The sequence below is a fragment of the Alligator mississippiensis genome, chromosome 4, assembly GCF_030867095.1.
Source record: "Alligator mississippiensis isolate rAllMis1 chromosome 4, rAllMis1, whole genome shotgun sequence".
NCBI classification, from domain to species: Eukaryota; Metazoa; Chordata; order Crocodylia; family Alligatoridae; genus Alligator; species Alligator mississippiensis.
This window is the reverse complement of record NC_081827.1, coordinates 170,278,066-170,303,378: the sequence shown is the minus strand read 5'-3', so window position 1 is coordinate 170,303,378 and position 25,313 is coordinate 170,278,066. Positions and strand designations below refer to the sequence as shown.

Sequence of the window (25,313 nt, the reverse complement as noted above, 5' to 3'; positions counted from 1 at the left end):
GAGCTAATCTGCGTATACCGACGCATCAAGTGGACTCCAGCCAGGCACCTGCAGGGGCTCCCTGCTGTGTCTTGTGTCAGCAGGATGCCTGGAAGAGGGTCCTAAAGGAGAGATGCCCAGAGATGAGGGAGAAAGGCAGATAGCTGTCAGAGAGGCTTGAGACAGAAGAGCTGGGGCTGCCTTTGCTGACAGCAACTGTTTGGAGCAGAAGGACTTTGCCTATTGAAACCCTGAGGACCAATAAACTTTCTTTTGCTTTCAAAAGACCACCGCTTTCTTGAGCGTGGGGGCTGATGCGCTCCACCCTCAAAGAGCGTATATCCCTCCACGAGCTATGCCAGAAGGCAGCTAGCTCTCTGAAGGGGGACCGTGAATAATTAAGGTCAGAAACCAAAGGCCCAGGTCTCAGAGTCCAAGAAGCTGGTGGCTTCAGGGGCTGGCTACTCTGAGAGAAGCAGGGGGGCTGGGGAACCTGTGATGCCGCACACATGGTAACAATACTTGCATGGCCCACCTGACCTTTTACATGCAGGGTGGGTAACTGCAACGGCCAAAACGTGGGATAATGAAGGAGGGGTGCTCTGATTTCAAACAAAGATGGAATGGCTCCCACCAGTGCTTCTCAACCTTTTTTGGACCAGGACCCATCTGTGAATTTCAATGGCCAGTCTGGACCCAGTGCCTCTCACTCCTGACCAGTGTGTGAGGCATGGGGGCAGCCCCTCGCAAGCTGGAAGGCTGCCAGCCTGCGAGGGAAAAGCCACCGTTTCCCCCTTTAATGGGGAATCCATTTTTCAAGGTTGTTCAGGACCCCTTCACATGTTCTTGCGACTCACGGGTTGAAAAACTGGTCTGAGCAATGGCCCCGCTTCACGTGTCCTTAACGACCCTTGCATCACCCCTCCCGCAGCCAAGCCAGCTTGCAGGCTCGCTCTGCCAGCCACTCCCGCCCGGGGCTGGGGGGCGGGGCGGGGCGGCCCATGCAAGGGCAACAAGCGGTCAGGCGGGGAAGCCCGGCCCAGGCAGCAGCGTTTAGCCAATCGCCGTCCGGCTTCCCCGAGCCCTTCTGTGCAGAGTGCCAATGAAAGCCGCCGCCCGTTTCGAGCGGGAAGAGGCTGAAGCCGCTCCAACTGCCTCCCGCATGTCTCCGGGTAAACACCACACTTCTCCCCTCCCCATTGGTCGGCAGGCGGCCCAATCAGAGGGGAGCGGTCGCAAGTGGGTGGAGGAGCAGGCCGGCGCCGGCGCCCCGAGCGCGTGCTGGCTGGCCGGCTCCGCAAGGCGGCTCCTGATTGGAGGAGGACGGGGCACTGCGCGCACCTCCCACCTTCTCGCGGGCAGACGAGGCGTTGGGGCGAGGGCGCGAGGGAGAGGAGGGGCGGCTCCTCATTGGTGGGGGGCGCGGGAGGGCGGCCAATCGCGTGGCGCGAGGCAGCCGCGGCCGGCGCTCGAGGGCAGCCCGTGCCACCCCCTCCCCCCGGCGCCGGGCGAGGCGGTAACGGCCGCTTGGCACCTCAGTGCGGCTGAGGGGAGGCGGCTCCGGCCATGGAGGTGGTGCGGCGGCAGCGACTCTGCCTCGCCCGCTAAGTGACCGCGTTGCCTGTGGGGCGACCCCTGCGCCAGTCCCGCTAGGGGTCGCCCATGGAGGTGAGCGTCCCGTGGAGCGGCGTGGTAGCTGCGGGGGCTCTGGGCTGTGACCACAGGGCCGCCCAGGCCCTCTCTGACTCGGGGATTGGGTCCGCTGACACCTGCTGCTGGGGAAAGGGCTCGTGATGGGGCTTCCCTGGGGCCGCCAGTAGCTGTTGCAGTCTGGAGGAGGCAGCGTTGCCACGTCTTAAATATCATATCGGAAGCTCGAAATTATCGTGTTGGCTGAAAAACTTGTACACTGAAAAATATGCAATAAATAAATATGTAAATAAGTCTTACTGACTTGATATGGATCACTGTAACCCACCAGCGAGCCAGGGGGTTCCCAAAGTTACAGCTGCTTGCCTAGAAATAAAGAAAGGCTTCAAGAAACTGCTGACAGCAAACACAAAAGTCAGTTAAGGCTCCCTGGGAGTGACTTGGGTTTTGCGTTTGCTGCATCAGTTAGTTGCCTCAAAAATCAGTGTACGTTTTGGGCACTTTTACTAGTATTGATTATACGTTGTACAAGGATTGAAACTATGGTACGACTGCGATAATTTTCATAGGCCTGGCAACAGTGCTGCGAGCTGCGTAGCTCCCTGGTTGGGCGATTTGGAACTGGGGTGGGGAAAGAGAGCAAAAGTTGCCTTTGTGAACTGCTTTTTAACCTTCCATGCATAACTGAGGGGAAGGAGTCATTAGGACTCTGTATATAAAGGGGTTTTAGCTTCAATGGTGGAATCTGCAGGGTCATGTGGGAGGTGGGGGGAGATTGCTTCTACCTGACTCCACATGTAATTACATCTTCTACCCTCGCCCTTGTCTTCATAGCCTAAAGTTGCATTCAGGAGCACCAGTGGCTGTTGGAGCACTGCAGAGACCAGCAGCAGGCTGCCTGATGTATTCAGTAGCATTAATATGACAGGCTCTGGCTCATTTTATGACTGCTACAAATCACAGGTTTGCTTAACTGTTTCTAAGTTAATAAATGTATCTGTATATATTTACAGGTATGTTTTTCTTTCTTTGAGTAAAACAAATCCAACCAAAAATGTTATATTTAATCCAGCTGTCTGTACAGCAACCCATGCAAAAGTTTTGTATGTTTTTGCTTTGAAATAAATGTTTATTTAAAAAGCTGGTACTCATATGTGGATGGATGACTTTTTTTCATTTCTTCCCAACACTAGTGAAGGAAACTGACTACTGTTTTCAACTTCTTCATTCTTCTGTTTCTGCTCTTTCCTCACTGGAAAGAAAGGGATCCACTACTGTGTCCAATATTTGCTTTCTTTGACCAACCAAAATATTCTCTGTATCATTGCAATGACATGAATTCTCAAATAAATGCTTCCATTTGAAAACTGTCAGAATAACAGGAAGGTGCTTCACAATAATGGGGTACTCCCCTCAAAGGTTGTTGGCATCAGGCCTATAAAAATATAAAGATTAAATGGTACCCCATGGCCCTACTCAGAGTGGTAGGGATCTGTATAAACAGAAAGATGTGATCCCTACCTCTTAGGCAAGCGACTTTAGAGGAAGGCATAGTCAAGTATCTTCCAAAAAAAAAATCCTATTATGATGAATAGTCACTGTCATTACTGGGCTCTTGCCTTACAGACGTTTTCATACGTAGATTTTGAGGAGAAATTAAAATGAGAAAAGTAGAGCGGATGTTCATACTGAGCATTCTGTATGCATGGAGAAGGGTGAAAAAAGCTTTTATGTTTGCATGGGGAAATGAGAGATGGATTAAGGTGGATTAAATAGTGTTAATATTAGTTGAGAATGTGGGGCACTGGAGAAAAAAATAAGGACTTCTGCTTGTGTGTAATAAGGTCAAGATGACAAGGCAAAAAAAAGTCAGAAAAATGAAGATATAGGAGTGGTTGAGAGAAATATCTTGAGAGAGGAAAGATGAATCTAATCTAAAGATAACAGTTTAAACTATGAGACCACTTAAATATAAAATGCTAAATACAAAAGATGGGATGACTGAAATTCTGAAAGATGAATATATGAGGACTTGGCAGGTGATAGTAAAGAAACAGTCAGAAGTGGAAGAACAAGGAGAGGCTAGTTGTGAATGTAGATAAAAAATCAAATGTCAAGGAGGATGTGATCAAAAGTAGACGGGTTGAGAATTATGCAGATGGAATAGAGGCCTGCATTGAGACCAGAGAGAACAAAATTGCTTTCATCAAGTTTGAATGAATTTGGGAGGGTAGGATCCAGAAGAGATGGGAGACTAAAATGGTGTTGGAAGAGAGGAGCTAGAGCAGGGGTGGGGAAAAAGCATCCCACTGGGCCATTCTATCCAGCCTGCGGGGCCCCTAAAAAAATTAGAAAATTAATAGTTACTTGCCCCCAGCTGCCTGTCATGCAGCCCTTGATGGCTTGCCAAAACTCAGTAAGCTTCCCTCCACCTGAAATAATTTACCTCCAGTTCAGGGGCAGGCAGTGTTGCAAATTATGCTTCTGTGAGTTTTAGAAGTAAAGCAAAATAAGGTCACTGGAAGGGCTGGGCAGTTGATGTCAAAAGTGGAGTGGACTAAACTTAACCATCTCAAAGAGCTAGCTCTACTCTGCTTTCCCTTCAGGTATCTTTTTAGACATATTTACACCATAGGCTAGATTTTGCAAGTGCTGTAGCACCTAACTTCTTGATACCCAGCTGCCAAGAAGTCAGAACCCCCAAGCAAGATGCTTAGGCTTCTGTAAACAATCCATGCAGAGTTAGGCATCTAAGGATGGGAGTCTAAGAAACCACCACATGGAGAGAAGAGGAGCCATTTAACATTTCTTCCTGGATAATTAAAGGGAAAATGGTGCTAAATTCTGCTGTTTAACAGATGAGTGTCTCTCCACTTTGTTTCAAAGCTACAAACTCTCGTGCATCTAAGCCAGGGGTGGGCAAAATGTGGCCTGGGGACTGGATGTGTCCTGCCAGGCCATTCTATCCAGCCTGCGGGGCCCTTAAAATTTTTCAAAAATTAAAATTTATCTGCCCTGGGCTGCCTGTCATGTGGCCCACGATGGCTTGCCAGAACTCAGTAAGCGGCCCTCTGCCCAAAATAATTGCCTGCCCCTGATCTAAGCCAAGTCACTTCCTCCCTACAAACAAATGAGTAAAAAGTTCCAGTCACCATCTACCTAAAATCCCACTGATTACAGTGCTTGCCTTAGATGTGGGAGGTGTTCATTCACACTTCTCTTCTACTTGTTTTAAAGAAAGGTATGGAACTACTGTCTCCAACCACCCCAAAATAGCCCAATCATTGAGCTGTAAAGTATTTTGGCAGGGACTCTAGTCTCTTCCCTCTCCCTTTCAAGGTGTTCAATTTTGTTAAAATTGTTGTTTATTTAGAGGACAGAAAATGTTTTTTGTCCAATAGATGCAGCATTCTTGTGGGAATTTGGAGACATGGGTTCAGTCCCTGCTCAGTTCAGGCTGAGGAGTTTTCATTTCTGAACTTGTTGTTTCTGTATCCCAAGTTAGATCTTTAACTGCTGAGCTATTGGGTTTAAACAGTGGTGTAGATATCACCTTACTATGTTTCATTTGTGACCTGATTTTTTTTTGTAGACCTCAAAAGAGGTGAGGCCCAAATCCTCAAAAGTTCATGGGTGCCAAATTCCTCTTAAATTCAGTATGAGCTAGGATTAGATCCTCAGTAGCATTCGGCTGTTAAGCATTCTTGTTTTACAGTAAACAAACTGAGGCAGGAGGCTGTTATAAAAAGATTTGCCCAGCATGTGTCTCAGGAAACCAGTAGCAGAGGTAAGAATAGAGCCCATCTTCTGAATCTGTCCTTTGATGTAGCCACTGAGTTGTACTGTTTTGTAAGTTTTTATGTGAAAAGATTCTGTGGTGTTTTAAGCTCCAAACTTTCCCTGTCTTCAAAAATAGCGTAAGAGTGATGTAGCCTTGATGGTCCTGAAATTCTGCGAGAGGCAACAAGGATTTTTTATGATGATGATATCTTTTATTGAACCTCCTGTGTAGGAGAGTTAGACAAGCTTTCAGATAAAGACATTCTTCATAAGACTCTTCTGCCTGGCTCTTCTGGTCAGACCTGATAAAAAATGTCATGCATTTGAAAGCTTGTCTAACTTTCTTATGCAATTGGTGCAAGAAAAGATACCAACCTAAGAAATTCTTGCCTCTCTTTTTTTGTTAATATTTTACAAAACCTGTTCATATTTTCATGTATTAAAATTTTTGGGAAAATAAATTTGTTTCATTGGAAGACTTGTCTCCTGTAACATCTGGAATATTGAAGTATCCTTCTATCATAGGAGAAATGAAAACTGAAACTGTCTAAACAATAGCAACTGGGTTTTTGGTTGTAGCTGTATTGGTCTAAGGACATAGGTAGGCAAGGTTCTTTGAGTAGGCGTGATATCTTTTATTAGACCAACTGAGAAGTTGGAAAAAAGTTCTTGTCAAGCTTTTGGGTGCAATCCCCCTTCTTCCAGCATGAGTCTCTGCTGTTCTGAGCCGTCAAGGAGTGAAGGGTGTTTGCGCCTGAAAGCTTGCTAAGAACTTTTTTCCAGCTATTCACTTGGTCTAATAAAAGATATCATGTCTACTCAAAAAACCTTGCCTAAAGAATAGCAAGGCTTCCATTTCCTGTAATTCAGAGAAATTAATCTTGCTTGTAAAATTCTCAGTTTTAATCATGTAAGTTGTAGTGGTGCCTAGATTCTGGGCTAACAAAGAGTTCATTTTATGCTCCTGTGCACTGGTGGGCCAGACAGTGGCCAGTAGCAACACTTTAATAATATCTTAATTCTATAGGAAAATTGCCTATTGTTGTTTTTGGTATCAGTAAACTGTGCTTGCTACTTGCACTGGCCAACAGGCAGCTTAGACATGGCGATTTGATAGTTAGGAGTTTTTTTGGGGTTTTTTTGGCACTGACCAATTGTTTTTATTGTATTTAAAATGCAGAATGAAGACAGTGTAGATCTGCCTCCAGCCTACAGTTATTCACTTTCTACAGCATCAGAATATCCAGCTTCTGTGGATCCTTCTCTCTTATATGCACCATGGTCTACGTATGGAGATGATAAACAATCTTCTGTTTCTCAGATTAGTGTAAAAAACAGGTATGCTAAACAGGTTACTTTGACAAAATGAGATATCACATGTTAAAAGGAATATTTTCTTATTTGAACTTGAGACAAAGTTTCCAAAAGCACCTAAATAGCAAAAAGCCAAATTTGGAAAAGTATTTAGGCACATAAAGATGAAAATGGGCACTTTTGAAAATCCTATTAACTGCATATTTAGGGGTGGAAATGTCTTTGAGAACAATCTTAGTTTTGAGGAAAATAGTGTGTGTCCTTGCTGTTATGGGGGTGTTGCTGCACTTTTGAAATTCTTTAGAAATTATTAATTTGAACACTTTTGAAGAATGTAAATATATAGTTGCTTCCTCTGATTAGACTGCTTTAAATTTTGCTTGTGGCTTCCCTACAGTTGTTTAGAAAATTTATTATTTTACTAGCTCTGTAGGTAATTTTTTTCATCTTTGACTACATTGTCTTAATGGAACATAAATATTATAAGAAGCTTTTTTTTTTTTTTTTTTTTTTTTAATCCAGCATTGTGCCACTGAAATGCTAAAACAAATCAAGCTCAAGCTGTAGCTGCATAGTTGCTAACTGAAGGATACATATTGTGTCATCTATAGGATTTTATGCATATCCATTTATACCTGATGTTTAATAAATTAGCCAAATACATCTTGTAGTTGGAACATTTAAGGCCCGTGAGGGAGAAACTGGGAAAGTACTTTTACAAGTGCAAGGCAAGATAGATGTTGAGGGGATCAGTTATTTTCCTTTTAAATGTAAAGATGCTTGACAAGTGCTGGATAACTTCAAACCTACTAGAAGTCAACATGAATTTGAAGGAGCTCAACAAATTGCAGTAGAGCAGGTACTATGCTGTCAGAATCTGGTGTGCATAGCAAAAATAAGTGTTCAACTGATTTAAAACCAACTTCAGAATAAAGACTAAAAAGTGAGGAATACTGTTTGAGTTATACTTAAGATTTTACCCTGGCTTCTTAAAAGAAATTATATATTGATTAGATTTTTCTTTTTTTCTTTCAGGATTCAGACTGAAAGAAATGAATACGGTAGTGAAACAGATTTATATGGCCTTGTATCTAACATCTTGGAAGAACAAGATAAATCACAGCCATATTTTACTGAGGGGTTAGTATACTGTGTATTTATTCCTGCAGAAGCACTTATTTTCCAAGTTTTTGTTTATTTAACCAGTCAACATACACTGATGGCGGAAGTCTGTAGCTCTTAAACCCATTTCCAGTTTTACTAAGTAGATGGTGATGTAAAAAGTTCTGACTAGACCAGTGGTACTCAACCTTTGTCCCTGTGGGCCAAATGATTGGTATAGGGCAGGTCTGCAGGCCAGATCAGACCCTGCCCCCCCCTCCCCCCCAAATCAGGTCAGCATGCCTGGATCCAGATCATGCTGCCTCTGCCTGGTCCCATACGTAAGGATCAAGACCCTGTGCCACTTCCATCTGGACCCATATACAGGGATTGGGGTCCATACTACCCTGTGCAGCAGATCTAGTATGCAGGGCCATAGCCCATGGGGCTTCTCACAGACTGTGGGCTTGATCTGGCCTGCATTATTATTGGCCAGTGTTTCTCAACATCGGACTTGAGGCAACCCTCGGAAGAAGCCAGCTCTTTGTTATTGCTTGTTTCTTGACTACAGAAAAGTAATACAGCAATTCTGTTTCAGATGATTTGGAAAGACCACAACAGATCAGAACGTTTTTGACATTATATGGATTCCTGTTTGAAATCTCTGGCCTTATCTTGCAAATCACATATAGATGTTTCCACACTTAATAGTGCTCATATTTTATGGCACCTGTGTAAAAATTAAAAAAAAAAAACAAACCATGGGAGCTCAGGGTGCTGCAAGACTCTGGTTGAGAATCATTGCACTAGATTTTAACTTGTATTCTGACAAGTACTATAAATAGTACTGTATTAGCTAGTACTCTGGAAATGAGTAAACATATTATAGCCACATTCTCCGGTTAATTTTCTGCAGCAGGATTGATTTAGATCAAGAGTGTTAAAGATAGGGCCCACAGGCTATATCTAGCTTGCAGAACTGTGGTATCTGGTCTGATGGTGTGAAAGTTGGGGGCATAGCCAGTAGGGGGTGGGACCACCCACAGAATTTGAGGCCCTTAGAGGCAGGCGGGTGAACGAGGGTTCAGTTGATACAGTCCTGCTTATATTACTGCTGCTGCTACAACCAGTCCCTCTGTTCCCACTGCCAGCCCATCTAGCCATGCTGCAGTTGCCTTTGCCCCAGGCCAGGTCCAATCCATGAGAAGCCACACAGTCTGGATCCTAGCACAAGCTGGGTTTGACATCCTGATTTAAATTGTAGGTTTGATTTGTTTTGTTTTGGTTTTTTTGTTTACTTGTTTGTTTTTGTTTTTCCCCTCACCCGATGCCTTCCCCTAGTTAATTGAAACCCATAAACAAAGAACAGGGAGGGGGTTGGGTTTTTTTGCTTTTCTTTCAGTAGTTCATTTAATATTTTGTGATGCATCTGTCATTTTTTCTATCCCTTAAAACAAATACTTTGGGCTACATGCACAGAATTTTTGTACTCTTTCTAAACTTAGAAGGGGCTTTTATGACTATTATATGGTCCTCATTACTGTGGTCTCTGAGTACTGCATAATCTTTAACTATTTTATCCTAACATTCTACAATATAGGTATTATGCCTACTTCACAGAGAGGAAGCTGGTATAGGAGGATTAGGTCTAGATCTTTAAAAATATTTGAGTACCTAGTGCTTGTTGACGTCTATGGAAGTTAATCACTGATGTACTTCTGCTGATCTGGGCCTAAGTGACTTGCCTTAAGTTACACAGGATTTCTGTGATGGAGCACAAGATTGAACCCAATGGTGTTTTTCCAAATTAAGAGAAATACAATGGTCATGGAACATCATAGCCTGTTGAAAACATTTCTCTTCTGAGCAGTTCAGATAGTGCTGCTATCTGGAAATGTTGCAGTAGAACCCCTATGCTTTGCAGAGAGAGATTCCTAAGCCCCCTGCAGAGATGAGATGTTGTGAATTATCTAGGGATATACAAAGCCAAAGCAAATAGGTGTGCAGGACCACTGAGATGTTCCAACTATTTTAAGTGGCTTTTATTTTAAATAGCATTGCTTCTGCAGTTAGATATGTGGCTCAGTTGATGAAGTTCATCTGATCTAAGAGGTGGTGCCCTTTGAAGTGAAAGTTGAAGCAAGTGGCTGAGTGGCTTACGTTTCATTTGGCAACTCATTGTGAATTAAGCAGGTTGTGAACCAGCGAGATATAACATCCAGATAATTTATATATACAAATTGCTGCATAAGTAGGAGACAATACTTTAAAGGCATTGTGGTCTGTGGAAGGGATATGGAGGGTTTTTTGCAAGTCAAAAGTCAATGAAAACTAATTAAAGGGAATCACAAACAAAAGTTGAAAGGAGGATGGTGGAAATGATAGTATATTGGGATGTGGGATGTCTATCGTATAAGGAAACTGGTGGATTAAAGGGAAGAAGAGTGATTGTCCAAGTTCTTTTTGTGCTTCCTGTGGGAGGAAAACCAAAGACAGATTTGTAAATATATGCATGTTTCCTTTTTCTAGGACCTGCACCTCCAATTTAAAATCAGTATGGCCTGTGAACACCACAAGACTTGCAGACCACCATGATTTGTTGTCAGAAAGTAAAAGGCCCGTAGTTGCAGCCATATCTCAACATGTTTTTTATAGTGGTGAATCCACATCCGCTGCTGAGAAACAATACTTGCATAATAGTAATCTTGCATCACAACAGAAAGCAGATGAACTTTATCATGGATTTCCTAGCCTAGACCTTGAAGAGCAGTGGTTGTACCCTTCTAGGAATGATCATGTCAGCTGTTACAACGTGCAGACTAATGAGAACGCTAAGACACCACTATTCCAAAACTATCCATATAACAAAAATTCTTATACACCACAAACTGGATTTTCAGAAGCAATAAAAGAATCGGGAGCAGATTCATATTCTTATGGAAGAGAGAAGGTATGTTCCAAAGGACCTGATGCACAGTTGCAACAGAAGCGGGCAGAAATGTTTCTTTCACAATTTAATAGATACAGTGAAAACACAGACTACTGTAGGTACCCCGAATATTCTAATCCTAGAGCAAAACATAATAAGAGTACAAACTTTAATGTCCAAGATGGTAAGAAATTAGCCAATGGAATATCTGAACCACCAGTTATGGACACAGATACCTACACTAAACTATTTCAAGTGAAGCCAGCAATTCAGAAAAAAATGGAAGATACTATTGCAGATCAGCAGAACTTCACATTTTCAAAGACTGCAGGGCTATTGTCAGAAAAGCAATTTGGAAATGAGCCTACGTTTACTACCGATCTGGGGTTAAAATCAGAGTATGGTTTAAAATCACATATAGCTTGTCCAGGAAGTAGTGAGTTCGCAAATGCCACAGAAAAGCAACAGTTTTCCAAATCTGATCCTCAGAGTTCTGAATATTTTAAAACGCTTAGCTTATTATCACACTCAGCAACGACATCAGCAGGCACCAATGTAAGGCCAGCTTGGATGAGTATTCAAACTAATCCCAATACTTCTGTATCATACCAGAATACAGGTCCTTTGAAGTTGAATCATTTACCTGCTGCTGCAAAAGGTTCCAGTCATTCTAATGATTTTCCTCAATTGTCATCTTTAAATTTAACTTTAAATAATAATTTGTTTCAGAAATACTGCCAGGATAATTCATCAGCGTTTTCTAGTTTTGATTTTGGTTACAATGCTGCAGAACGAATTCAGTCTGCTAATTATATGGAAGGACTAACTAAGGTTGGAGAGGAGAGTCTCTTTGAAGCAGTTACTGACAAGAAAATAAAGCAGTCAAATGGATTTTGTGAGAACTACTCACCTCAACAGTATGGGATCATTGAAAATGTGAAGAAACACAATTTCCAAAGTAAGTTGCAGGTTGGACATTATGATTCCGAGGAAGGACAGAAACACTTAGATGGATTGTCACAGAACACCTACCAAGATCTGTTGGAATCGCAGGGTCACTTTAATAGTCATAGACAAGGAAGTGGAGATAGTAATGCTGTCAGTAACCGTGTGAATCGTGCACCAGCTTCATGCTTTTCAAACAATTTTATGATGGGTGATTTAAGACAGAATTCTAACTTTCAACAACTTGGTTCGAATGGGTTTCCCTTGAGATCCACTCATCCATTTAGTCATTCTGTTGTTCCTCTGATAGATTCCTATGATTTATTTTCTTATGATGATTTAAGTCATTTATATCCTTATTTTAATGACATGATATATGGTGATGGTTCTTTCTCTGGTTTTGTACCAACATTTGGATTTCAAAGGCCAATTAAAACTCGTAGTGGACCTGCCAGTGAACTTCATATTAGGCTGGAAGAATGTTATGAACAATGGAGAGCTTTGGAAAAAGAAAGAAAAAAGGTAATAAATATTTATGCAAAAGATAACTCCAGTATACTTTGTCATGAGTCTAGTTTAGAAATGACAGTTTATTCCCCTAAGGCAGCAAGTCTAAATCTTGACAGGTTTTTGTTTGTTTGGTTATTTTAATTTTTATTTTTTAAGGTTTGAGAGTAAAGTACTTTATGGGGATTTAGGGAAAAGAATACTTTCATGATATAGAATGAGAATGGGAGGTGAAAGGATAATCTTTGATTCCAGAGATATCATGCACTGGTTCTGGCTGCAGCTTAGGCTGCATTTGCAACAGAGTACAACTCACCAAAATTCTAGCTTATTCTGTGAGTATAAAATGAATTTCTGGAGAAATTGCAAGTAAATCTATTATCTAATTTAGGAATTTGAATGAGTTTTAAAATGATCCTTTAATGCATAGGGGTAGTCCTTTTTAAATTTTAATAATGATCCTAGTAGCAGATTCTTCAGACTTCCCTTGTAATTAAAATTCAGTGGAATCATATGCTATATATCTGATATTTGACGATTTTTTTAGGATCAATAATATATCCATTATTTTTCACAAATTTACTCACCTATTAATAAAAAGTGTTCTTTAGCCTCTTATACAGAAAACTGAAGAACTACTTTATTCAAAATGGCTGCCATTTATAGTACTCAATGGGACTGTGGCCACTGACTATCCCCCACCAAATATGACAGCTTTCAGCTCCTGACAATTTAGCTGGCTATACCCTATTTGGGAATAATGAGACTGGCCGTTATGAAAGTGCAGTTCTCAAGATTTTCTGAAAAAGAATTTGCCCTTCTCTGTTTAAAAAAACTATGGGTATGAAATATACTGGCAAAAGTTATCATGAATTACTTTTGCAACAGATGTGCTGAACAAGGAAGGTGGTAGAAAAAGGGATATTTATATCTGTATACCTTTAGAAAATGCAGGAGGAGAGAAAAAGAAATGGGTGTATGTGCATAGAAAATTAAAGGGAATTTAAAGATTACGAGGGAAGTGAACAGTAAGGTTTGTGTTTATGGTGCTTTTGTGGTATTCTAGTTAAACAAAGCAGCTCTAATCTCATTTTACATGGCCAGTGTACCCTGGTTGTTTTAGGATACTCTAGATAGGTAGAATAAAGTCCTCATATGCTGTGAATTTGATGGTAAAAGTATATTTGAAAATATGAAATATAATCTTTCAACAGTTTAAAAAATAATTACATTATCGATAGTAGTATCAGTTTTTATCATTATTATTCATGCGCAAAATAACTTTAGACAAATACTGTGTTAAAATTGAATTAAGGTTGAGGTGCATATAATTCATTATAAGGTAAAATACAATGCCAGGATAATTTTACTCAGGAAATTAAAGAGGTACATTTTAAACTGAAGTCATGATCATGTTAAGGTATGAATCATGTACACAGATGGTTTCAACTGCTCAGTATTTAACACTTAAGAGGATGAAAATAACCAAAACATCAAAACCTACTTCTGAAAATAAATAAAATGCCATATTCATAATTTAGTGGTTGTTTTGTGGTGTGCCTACAGGGAAAAAAATAATGTTTTAACTCTGCATATTCAGATCTTAACAGATTTCTTTTGACTTAAGTTTCCTGGTTTTACAATACTTGATTTGGCATTAAAGACAACTTGTGTGTAATATATTTTGATCTTAAGTTTTCAGTATTTAATCTGTTCTGTCTTTAGTTTTTGGCTGCAAATTAATGACCATTAAAACATACATGAATTAGCCTCATTCAAGAAATCAAAAAGTATAATTATTAAAAATGGTTGCTTAATACTGTGGTGCATAGTGTTGTGGCATCATTAGTGCTCAGTGTTCATGTTTCAGGATAAAAGCTTTAGAGTAAGTCCTTATTTTAAATAACAGTTACTTTGAGTGAACAGAATAATTTCAGTTTAAGAATGCAGAGGATTACCATATCAGGGGGTAAATTGGTATTTGCCTCCCCTTACTGAAATCTGTGAGGAATGACACACGAGGCTTAACTTGCTCGAAAGCGCCGTTCGTGTGAACAAAAATGCACTGCACCAAAAAAAAGCTGTCCGTGTTAAACTTTTCAGGCTCTCTACATTAATGTCCGTGTTGTCTACTCACCCCCTTAGAGAGCTAGTGATCAGGTAGTAACTTTTTTTGAAACTGGTAGACTGAATACTATCCAGACTAACATTTTGCTATCCAAATGATATCTATAACTACTAATTAATTTAGGATGTACACATGCAGAATTATTAGGAAGAGTGGCTTCTTGGGGTTTGTTTGTTTGTTTGTTTGTTTTTTTAATGTGTTTATAATCTGATTTGTTCTTGCTTCTTGCAGGAAAAATTAGAAAACGCACTTCATTAACTTGACCAAAAAAAAAGGGTCACATTTTGTTTTTGCATTTCTTTGTCAGACTGAATCTGCTCTTGCCAAGAACTACCCAGGAAAAAAGGTTTCTAGTACTAACAACACACCAATTCCAAGGCTTACATCAAACCCTTCAAGAGTTGATCGCTTAATTGTGGATCAGCTACGTGAACAAGCCAGAGTGAGTTTTAAAATAACTTTAAAAAGTACATCATAGAACTTGTTATTAATGGAAGCAATGTATACTTGTATACAATTAAGTAAAGTTAGAAAGGATATTCTAAAGCAGGGGTGGCCACCTGCAGCACATGTGCCACAAATGGCAACTGACAGTCTGTGTGGCACATGGCAGATTGGGGAGGGGGTCAGGCAGCAAAGCAGTGGATAGAGTGGGGAGTGTAGGGCAGAAAGAGCGGCAGAACAGACAAGGGAAAGAGACTGCAGTGGCACTTGGGAAGGGTGCAGGGCTAATTTGTTACAAACCTGCCAAAAAGTTGGCCCCTGCTGTTCTGTTCTAAAACAAACACAAGCTATAACATTTACAGAAAAATGATCTTTAAGAATCTGCCATACTTTTATTTTTCTAGTTCTTTAGAACTATTTTGCCTGGCCTGTGGAACAGATGCTTTATATCAAAGCCATTAGGCTTCACTCAAGTTCTTTACAATTAATTTAAACTTTTTAAGCTACTTAATTATGTTGGTCAGATGTCCTTTAGTGCTTTAAGGCTAGATCAACAAAAGGACCTAAGCATTTAATTGCCACTTAGGCACCTAATTCCAAAATTTAGATACAACTTTCGCCTGGCTGCCACCTAACTTTGGAGGCTTTTACAATTCCTAAGCACTTAATTTTTCATCAGCAGAGTTCTTAGGAACCTAAATGGCAGTTATGGGTAATATAAGATGCAGACTAGTCCTTGAAAGTTCTGAGCAGCTGAACAACTAATTTGCACCCACATCCTATCAGGATCTGTAAATTAGGTACTCTTTTACCTAGGTGCCTTATTCAGAACTTTGAATGCCATTAGGAGGCAGGGTGCTTAAAACTTATGCATTGTGGCACTTAAAACTTATGTATTGCAGATTTGGCCATATTGTAAAAAGTTATGAATGGGGAAAGACCTGTAAATAGGTTTAGGTGCCCAGGTGCGGTTGTGTTCTATCCTGTTCAAGTCCCTGAAAAAAATGTTAATACACCTATGTTTGGAATATGCTATTAAGTCACAAAAAGCAGCAATGAGGAGGAGGACCGATCCACCTCTTGCAGATAACTCTTTTTCTGAAACTTGAGCAGCGTGGAATAGAATCGTGCCTGGGCACCTAGTAGGTAGAATAGGATGGGGCCTTTGTTTCTGACTCTCTTCCCATCCTTACCAGTGTAATACTTTGTCACCTCCATGAATCCTTTCAATTCAGGTTACTTTTGATTCACCATCTTCAGTTACAGAAAAACCCAAGTACTTCAATATTGAAGTATTTAACTTTGATAATAAAACTGAAAATCTTTGTCCTGTACTAATCTTGTCCCCATGGTAGCCAGTATCACACAGAGTATTTTACGTTAAGTCTTAAGTACCTTATTACAAGAATGGTAAAACCTTCTTTTGAATGTTTTTCTTCTATGTGGTACCTGCTGTTCTGCCCATCCACCAAGGAGGAGCTATGAGAGAGAATGCTTTGAGAGACCCCCTGGCCGGAAAGGAATTAGGCGCATCCATTTCCACTGTTATTAGTGGAAAAAGTGGAGCTGTTCAAGGGAATTAGCTTTAAAAATCTAAATGTATAGCAAGGGTTTGGGTTGTAGCCATGTTGGTCTAAGGACATAGGCAGACAAGGTTCCTTGGGTGAATGTATAGCAAAGCATTTCAGTTATGGTGTGTGCACATGTGTATGTTTAAATCTACTCTTCTAACATGGTTCTTAGAGCCTAGGGTTACAAGTTTGTTGGAAGGAGATGCTGGCATTTACTTTATGGCAGGGTCAGCAGCCTTTGAGCCACATCCTGCCTGGGAGGTGCTTGGATCTGGCTTGCAGTAGCATAGGGAATCAGCGGCATGCAGCTTGGCCTTATGTGTCCTCCTTTCTGCCCCACACCATGCCACTGATCCCTGCCTGCATGATTCCTGCCAGCGTCTTTGCCTCCTGTGGCATGTGCTGCCTACCACCTCCATCACATTTGGCCTTCCCCATTACCATTGGGAATAGGTATCAAGTGGCACGTGGTGGAAGTGGCAGAAGGCAGCTTGGGTGCTGTGGGGAGGGGATTGCAGCAGTGGCTAGGGTACAAGTGGAAGCCTGCTACTCTAAAAGGTTGCCAACCCATGGCTTGGGGATATCATAATACTGTGTCTGCTAAAAATCTGAAAGGAAGGCAAAGATCCAGATGTTCAAAGGTGACTGGTGATTTCAGATTCTTGACTTGCTACCTCTTTTCTTTCCAAAGGTGCCTGACTTTTCATAGAGCAGATGATCAGCACTTTCTGAATTCAGCTAGTTTTTAGAGAAGCTTCAAGTTATATATTCAAACATTGAGGCACCCATAATCACTAGATTAATTTTGGGAATCTTAGACTAAACACTTAGATACTGGGGTGTTGTAATGATCACAGAACTAAGCATTGTTTATCTTCGCTAAACGAGAAACCAACATTACTGACAAGGATTTTGCCTGTTTCCAAAGCTTAACTTTTTTGGAGGATATTTTATAGAAAGGTGTTGCTTGTCTAGTACTAATCTGGTCAGTTCAATTTTCACTTACATTTTAGATAAGTAAAGTATATGAGCTATTGTAACAGATATAAAATATTCATTAGGTTGTGACTTTACTGGGAAAAATGGAACGTCTTCGCAGTTCTCCCCTTCATGCTAACATTTCTACTGCTCTTGATAAACATCTGGAGATAATTCATATAGTGCAGTCACGTAGAAAGGATGAAATTGTAAATGCTTCAAATCGGCAAAGGCAAGGAGCTCCCAAATGCCAAGATGACAGAGGTATATATATACTTTTCCATGGTAGAATAATTCTTAACATATTGTTTTTATTTGATTGTTTTTTTCATTAGTAGACTTTGATTTGAGTTTCTAGGTTTGAGCTTAGCCTGGGGAAGGGCAAAAAATTGGGCCAATATTTCCATGGTTTAAGTTGATATGTTTTTGGTTAGGAATATACAGTAAGCCTTTTGAATATTAGGCACATAGATTTAATCCGTTCAACTGTTTGCTTCATCAGTAAACTAGAGAAGTAGTTGAAAATGAGTTATTACTAGTGTAGTTGACTAATAAAGACATAATTATTTCTTTTCACTCTTTGCTTCTGTCTCCTTATTACCTATCCTTTCCTGAATAACTATGATTTAAGGACTACTGCCATGTTCACTGGCCATTAAATCAAGAGAGTGAGAAATACCAAACTAGGTCAGGAGGACGTAGCTATAATCAATACATTCCATATCTTAGGCCCAAATCCACAAAAAGGGACTAGGGCATGTTGCTGCTTGGTGTAATGGTCCTCAACCGTTTTCAACTTGAGGCACCCTCTCGAACTTCTGTGAATTAAGTGGAACCTAATTTCAAAAACTAATTTATATATTAAAATGTTTACCTCTTTGCAGAGGGCCTGGGCAGTAGGGGGTGGGGAACCTGCCCTTGCAGAGGGCCTGGGCAGTAGGGGGTGGGGAATCTACTTATCTGCTTATCTCCTCACACCTCAAGATGACTTTCAGAAGACCTGGAGGCACATCCCAAGTTCCTTGGTACCCTGGTTAGGATTCACTGGCTTAGTGGAATTAACAGCTGTGAGAAATACTTCTAGAAATGGAATCTTTGGAAACCAGCAAACTAAGCAGGGAACTGCCCGTATTAGTCGTCATTGGCAGCCATTGGTCTTGGGAGACCATGGAGATTGCACCTTTGGGTTACTGAGTACCACCCCAGCTTCTTGAGTGGCTGAGGAGTCCAGTGCATGACGAGCAGACCCTCTGGCAAGTTGTATGTATAAACTTGGTTGAGTTTGCACTGGCATGCTGAGTACTGCCTTATCTTGCCAGCCTCTGATGCATCTTCTCTGTCTCATTGTTGACCCTCTCCATCTTGAAATGACGTAGGCCCTGCTTCCTGGCAGTTTTCCATTCACAGCAGTCTGAAGCAATTAATTCTCAGCATTGGTCATAGATGTGCAGCTTGCAAATTGTTTTTTTTGCAGACATCAACAAAATAGTTTGGGCTGCCCAAGCTGACATTTGCCAGTGGCCAGCTCACCATAGATCGGGGTGGGTAAAATGGCCGATCTGGCCGGCAGCCAGACCCCATTTCTCAGCAGTCCCTGCCTGTATGGCTTGGGCCGTTCTCCATGGAGACCCCAGACGCACCTGCATAGGAAAGCTCAGGTTGGGGTTGCCATGGAGACCAGCTGCAGCTGTGCTGGCAGTGTAGGGGGCTGCTCCGGAGCTGCTGGGAACTTGCGATGGGGGCAGCTTGCTTCAGAGCCAGGGAAGAGCCATGATCTGTAGCCTGCATGCTCTGGCTAGAGGCACATGGGCAGGGGATTGTGGCTCTGCTCTGCTCCTTGCAGCGGTGACAGCCTGGAGTCAGGGCAGAGCCACAATCCCTTGCTTGCACACCCCTGCCAGACAGCTGTGGCTGGTCTCCATGGCAACCCCAATCTGAGCTTTCCCATGCAGGTGTGGCTGGGGTCTCCATGGAGACTGGCCCAAGCCATGCAGGCGGGAAATGGATCCCACAGCCAACCAGATCCAGGCCACGGGCCGGACTTTGCCCGTCCCTGCCATGGAGAGTGTCCTTGAGGATTCAGCCATTGCTTATACGATTCACAAGTCCTAACCAATGGAGGAATCTGTCTTAGGAGCACAAACCTATGGGGTATTTGGCCCATTCCAGAATAGCAAACTTGGAGATTTTTGTTACACCACGTTATGCTAGGTATATGGTAGAGACATGAAAGATAGAAACTTGTTTTCTTTATTGACATAAGGAGTCCATGTTTTGCTGCCATACAGTAGACAGCTAAGTGCTGTAGGTGGATACCTTTGCCCATTGAGTGAATGCTCTGTTTTTCCAAACTCTCTTGAAGTTTAGCCGTGGTTTTGCTTGCCTTTCCGATGCATGTGTTTATTTAGGTTTCCAAGCCAAAATTTTGCAAGATGGTAAAGCCCAAGTAAGTGAATTTTCCAACCACTTCTAGGCTTTCATCATTTATTCTAACTTCAGGAGGACAGTCAACTTGTTGACCCATGACTACTGTCTTCAAGAAAAGTGATCCATGATACTTTCCAGCCCTGCTTTTGAATAATTAAAAATTGCTGTGTTGTTGGCAAAGAGGATTTCACAGACAAGAACTTTTTGGGTTTTCGAGAAATTCAAGTGAGATAGATAGCACATCCTTTCACTTTGGATTTGTAGCTTCAAACCTTCTTTTGGAGTTAGGTGCTTAAGTGTGGTTATACTGTGCATGGTCCTCTCTGAATATAGGTCTATGCTTCTGTAAGCAGATTTAAAAAATGGTTATGCATCCTATGTCTCTGGCTATACTGGAGATGCAGAAGCATTTTTTTTGTTCAGTATTCATAACAACCAGCATGCTCCATGGAGGTCAGAGAAAAGGAAGTATAGAAAAGGGAAGCGTGTTTAGCACCCTATGTCCTTTCTGGACTAGGCAGCAGTTAAGCATAGCCTTGCAGCTTTCACACATGTGCTCCTGGGTTTCAGTGACATAAAGCCTCATATAGACATGGGCACTTAAATTAATTTCTATTTAAATGGATATAAATTCCTGCACTGTGGTTTAATGTCATGTATGATCTGAAAGTCTTTCACAATGGCAGCAAAGAGCAGTCCCAGTCCTGAGCAGTCAGGGTTTAACTAGTGAGGAAGGATGTAGCTCTTTCTTTCCCTTCCTTTGTTTTGCTACTATGTTGTTTCATGTCTTTTCACATTTTGTGGTTACATTTATTATGGATTCCCTTCCCTCCTCTCCCCCATCCCCCGGGAGGGCGGGGGGAAATGTCCACAAGTGTTCTTTCACAAAAGCCAAATACGTTGATATATAAAATAAATTGATGTGGGTCAGATTATAAACTATCTCTTGGTGTGAAATACACCCATCTCATTACTTATGATCCATGTTGTATTTCTGTGCGCCTTTCTTGAAGGCACACAGAAATAATCCTGAAGTGTTTGGTGTCTCTTTTAGTTATAATCCTGAAGACATGATTTTATTATTTCACAGCTAACTGTTAATTTGCAGAAATAATTGCAGTTTCATAGATTGCTCCAGGGAGATGTCCATGTTGGAAATGTAAGAACATGTGCACTGTCATAGAGATTTTCCTTTAAAAATCCAGCTGCAAAGAGTTGTATCTAGACAGAGGGGCAAAAACTGGTTCCCCTACATAGCAAAACCAAATTTAGTGTTAACAAAAATGACTGTGCTTTCCTCAGAATTCCTACCCAACCAGACACTAGAAAATACATCTTGAATCTTGTAAGTGTACCACAAGGCTTGAACACTTTTTTTATTTTTAGTTATATTACAGTTGAATGTTAAAGGACTAATCAGACTCCCAAAAACATTAAGTTCATATGTGGTGTGGCTGATTGGCTAGGTACATTATAAATACACTTAGGAGACTAGATGTGCCTCCCTGCCTCTTGATTTCAGTCTGCCTTAGGCTTATCATGCAGATATTAAACAAAATGCACAGGATTTGTGTATTCTTTAATGCTTATATTTTCCTAAACTCTGGAACACACATGGATGTTCTGAAGTATATTGGTGTTCACATGTATATAAATATTTAGGCAGCACTTTGTCAAATTGTGCATAAATTCTGCCTTAATAGATGTAGCTCTATGCCCAAGGCCCAGATCTTAAGAGACACTTGTGCATCAGGCCCCAATAATGGAATTGACAACTCTGCGTTGGACATGTAGACTCTTTATACAGTGTATGAGAAGAGTAAAGTGTCTTTAGAATTAGATTCACAGAAGCTGAATGAGGAACTGTTTAAACTAGCTAATAAGGAAATTCTGAGGACAGAGGTGTATTTTAAATTCTGGGGCTTAGGCAACTTTCTCAGTGCTACTGGGAGGCATAGCCTTAAACAGGTGTCAGCAATGTGTGGCGCACATGCTAAAGCATGGCATGTGAGATCATTTTGCTCCGCATGGCACAGCCAGTCCGGGCTCTGGGCAGCTGCCACTGGCCATGGAGTCCTGGCTGCTCACAGCAGGCAGTGGGGAGGCTAAGCCCTGCTGCGAGCATCCCAGGTTCCATGGCAGGTAGCAGCTGCCCAGAGTCCATGGCAGCAGAGGTGGCTACACACGTGCCTCGGAAAGAGGGGCCAGGGTTGCACTGCCCCAGGCTCCTTCCCCTACTGTGTATCCTGAGGTGCACATATAGCTGCCACTGCCATGGAGCCTGGCCAGGGCTCTGGAGCCTGGTGCAGCTATTTGCAGCCTCCTGGCTGTCTACCATAGCTGGCCAGGGCTCTGGGCAGCTGCAGCAGGTGGTGGGCAGGCTGTAAACAGCTGCACCGAGGTCTAGAGCCCCAGAACCAGCTCCGTGGCAGCAGCGACTGCATGTGCACCTCGGGGTACATAGCAGGAAAGAGGCCAGGGCAGCACAGCCTTAGTCTTTCCCCTGCTATCCTCCCAGGTCATGTGTGTACCTGCCACCAGCAATGAGGATCGGGCCCCTCACAGCTCCCCTGCTGTTTGCCTGTGGCACACCAAGTCATGGGTCGAGGTTGGGGTGTTTTTGGTATTCTGGCCAAAAAAGTTGCTGACCTCTGGCTTAGAACCACCTTCTGAAGGTAGCTATCCATGCATTTTCTTTTGAAAAGGGAACCAGGAGTCCGGTAACAGTTGAATGTAAAATGCAGACCTTGAAACAGGAGTTTGAATCCAGGATCCTTTTGCCAGGTGGATGCCACTAAGCTAGGGAGTCATGCTTACACTTCCTCTGGGCCTTTGAATTTTGTGCAAAACAGAACTTCTTCAAGAGGAAAACATATCCTAGCCACAAATTAGCCAACAGCCTATTGGTTTAGGCCATGCTAGGAGGCAGGAAGAGGATGCCTGGTGTGGGAAGAGGGGTAAGTGGACAAGAAGTGCAGGAAGGAGGAACCCACACATTGCTGCTGCTGTCCTCAGCTGAGCCTGGCATCCTGTACTGTTGCTCCCTGCAGCCACCCCTTTGTCCATCAGGTCCAGTAAAATAAGAGAAGCCCCACACACCCAGGTAAGCCAGAAATAGTGGCAGCAAGGGCAGGTCCCCTCCTCCTTCCTGCACTTGCTTCCTGCTCCATCCCCCAGTCTCCCCTGCTGGCCCAGGGACTGCCTACTCTGCCTCACCCTCCACCACAGTCTGAGGTGTGGTGTGCTGCACCTTCCCCTGTACTAAACCCTAGATCCACCCCTGCTCATGGGTGATAGTGCAGAGCTTTGAGTGTTTTTCAGGACGTCATCTGAATCCAAGCAAACAGTTTCTCAAATGATTTTATATACATGTAACACCTTTTTCTTCCCACAGATGTCTTTGCGCTTGCTCTGGCAATTAAAGAGATGAGTGCAGCAACACGCAAAGCACGTACCACCCTTTGGTGTGCGCTTCAGATGACCTTGCCAAAAACTACAACTACATCTGGACAGTTAGACGTGGAGAAAGCTTTTCAGGAGATGGTACAGTCTGAAGATAAAGCATGTGAAAATATGAATAGCAGCAACCTCATAAACCAAAGGACTGAAACAAACACCCACTAATGAAATATCAGTGTAGGTAAAACCTGTATTTCATATTTAAATGAACCTTTACAGCTTAAACTAACCAGTTTTCTTCCAGATTTAAAGTTGATACTTTGAAGAAGCAAGTTCAGCTTCTCAAGACTCTAATTGCTAATTACCAGACAACACACTGAGGTAACAGAAAATGTTAATAGCTGTTGCAAAACATTGACTGGACAGAATTAACTTACCAGTTTAAGTACTCTGATTATTTTTAGCAGCTAAAACGTTAGCCCATTCTGCAGTGCTGGTAAGCACCAATGGGAACTTCTTCAATTTAAGTTTATTTTAGGTTTGTGTTAGTGAGTACATTCTTAAATAATGAATCTTAGGACTGTGACCAACAGTGGCTGCAGTCTAGTAACACACAAGTGTGATTGTGATGTAAAAATGTTTTCCTTATCAAACTAATACCTGGAGACAGGAGGAAAACAATGCAAAAGATACCCAATATTAATGTACAAATTACATATTTAAAAGGCATATTTATAAATTTGAAATTTTAGAATCTAAATTTATGAAAGGAAATGCACTAGATTCTCCTAAATTAGTGATATTCCGAAACTGCTGTTATGAAACCATGCGATTTAGTGAGCGTAAAACTTGTTCAAATCATTCATGCATACTTTCTAAAAATAACTCTGTTTTAAAGTATTTAAGTGTAATCAAAACATTACACAGTATGAATCCTGAAAAGCTGCACAGAAGCTGAAATAATGAGTATTGTTCCTAATACCCTTGATTTAATACTTTTTAAAAAGGGTATCACGAGTTTATGAAAAGTATTCTTTTTCTTTTCTTTTTTTTTTTAAAGTTACTCTTTGACTAGTTTGGTTTGAGATCAGTTAGCATATATTTTGTTACACTTATTAGTTTTCTTCTGTATTTTTTGAGAGCTATTGAATGCTTAGGTTTTTCTGCATTTCTTATCTCAATATCTTTGAATAATTTATTCATTAATGTGAAATGTTGATATTATGTGGCTGAGGAGATCTTGGGGTTTTAACAATTCTAGCATGGAGTTAAACTATAATGTGTGGATTAAATTTATTGAACTACCCTTGGCTAGGTATGCTGATATTTTAAAAGCCTGTTCTTCCTGGTTTTAGAGATCCTGTTCTGCAAAAAGTGTAATCACACCACATAAATTGTCTTTAGATGATGTGAGAGAGAAACTGATTGCAAATGCAGGAGAAACTGTAGTGGAACCATATTGATCATTGATATGACTTGCAGTATTGCCATAATGAATTGCATAGGGGCAGAAAAGCAATATATCATCATACCACAATAGTCAATGCACAAGAGTGTTTAAGTTTGACATAAGATATGTTGGATGTTACAACAAAGAATACTGTACTGAATTTAGTCTGTCTAGTAAGAAATAAATAAGCTTTTGTTGGGAACAGTGTTGCATTTTTATGTGTATTTTGTCATAACCAAATAAGTTGAGTGCCCCTGTCACAATAGAACTGCCCTGAATAACTGCAAATTTGGTACATTCTGCCTCATTAGCTATTCCTACCTGGCAGTCTGTTATTGGCTACACTAAACATATAAAAATCCGTAGGGAGGCCAACAAAAGGTGTCAAGTACTTCAGCAACCCAACCCTTCCACCCTACCACAATGTATGTCCGAAATGGCCCAATTTCAGCGAGACGAGTTGGTCAGAGTCACCCTAGACTTAAAGAACATGTTCTTCTCGATTCCGGTTACTGACCCTGAAGGACTGTTAAATATGTGCATCGAGGGCACTATGTACAAATGGACGGTCTGTCCGCAGGGATACTGCAACGCTCCATCGTTGGCCACTGGTGCTATGAATAGTACCTTAAAGAACTTTCGTGCCTCGCACACCCTTCTGTCAGAAGAGGAATTAAGAATTTGGAGTTATGTTGATGACATTGCTATTAT

The 25,313-nt window shown here is 41.5% G+C and overlaps 1 protein-coding gene across 2 annotated transcripts; it reads left to right on the top strand.

The window, feature by feature from the left end:
- Window positions 1–1,391: 1,391 nt before the first annotated feature.
- Window positions 1,392–24,804, top strand: MEIOC (meiosis specific with coiled-coil domain). Of its 2 annotated transcripts, XM_014594180.3 has the most exons (8): window positions 1,394–1,647; window positions 2,464–2,592; window positions 6,590–6,747; window positions 7,759–7,863; window positions 10,354–12,220; window positions 14,641–14,775; window positions 17,410–17,590; window positions 23,148–24,804. In XM_014594180.3, exons 1-8 carry the CDS (start codon window positions 1,642–1,644, stop codon window positions 23,375–23,377), a joined length of 2,811 nt encoding a protein of 936 aa, XP_014449666.2. In that variant the 5' UTR covers window positions 1,394–1,641; the 3' UTR covers window positions 23,378–24,804. The 2 variants fall into 2 exon arrangements, with proteins under 2 accessions (XP_019347788.2, XP_014449666.2); XM_019492243.2 differs by lacking the exon at window positions 17,410–17,590 and having other exon boundaries at window positions 1,392–1,647; window positions 23,148–23,271.
- Window positions 24,805–25,313: the final 509 nt, after the last annotated feature.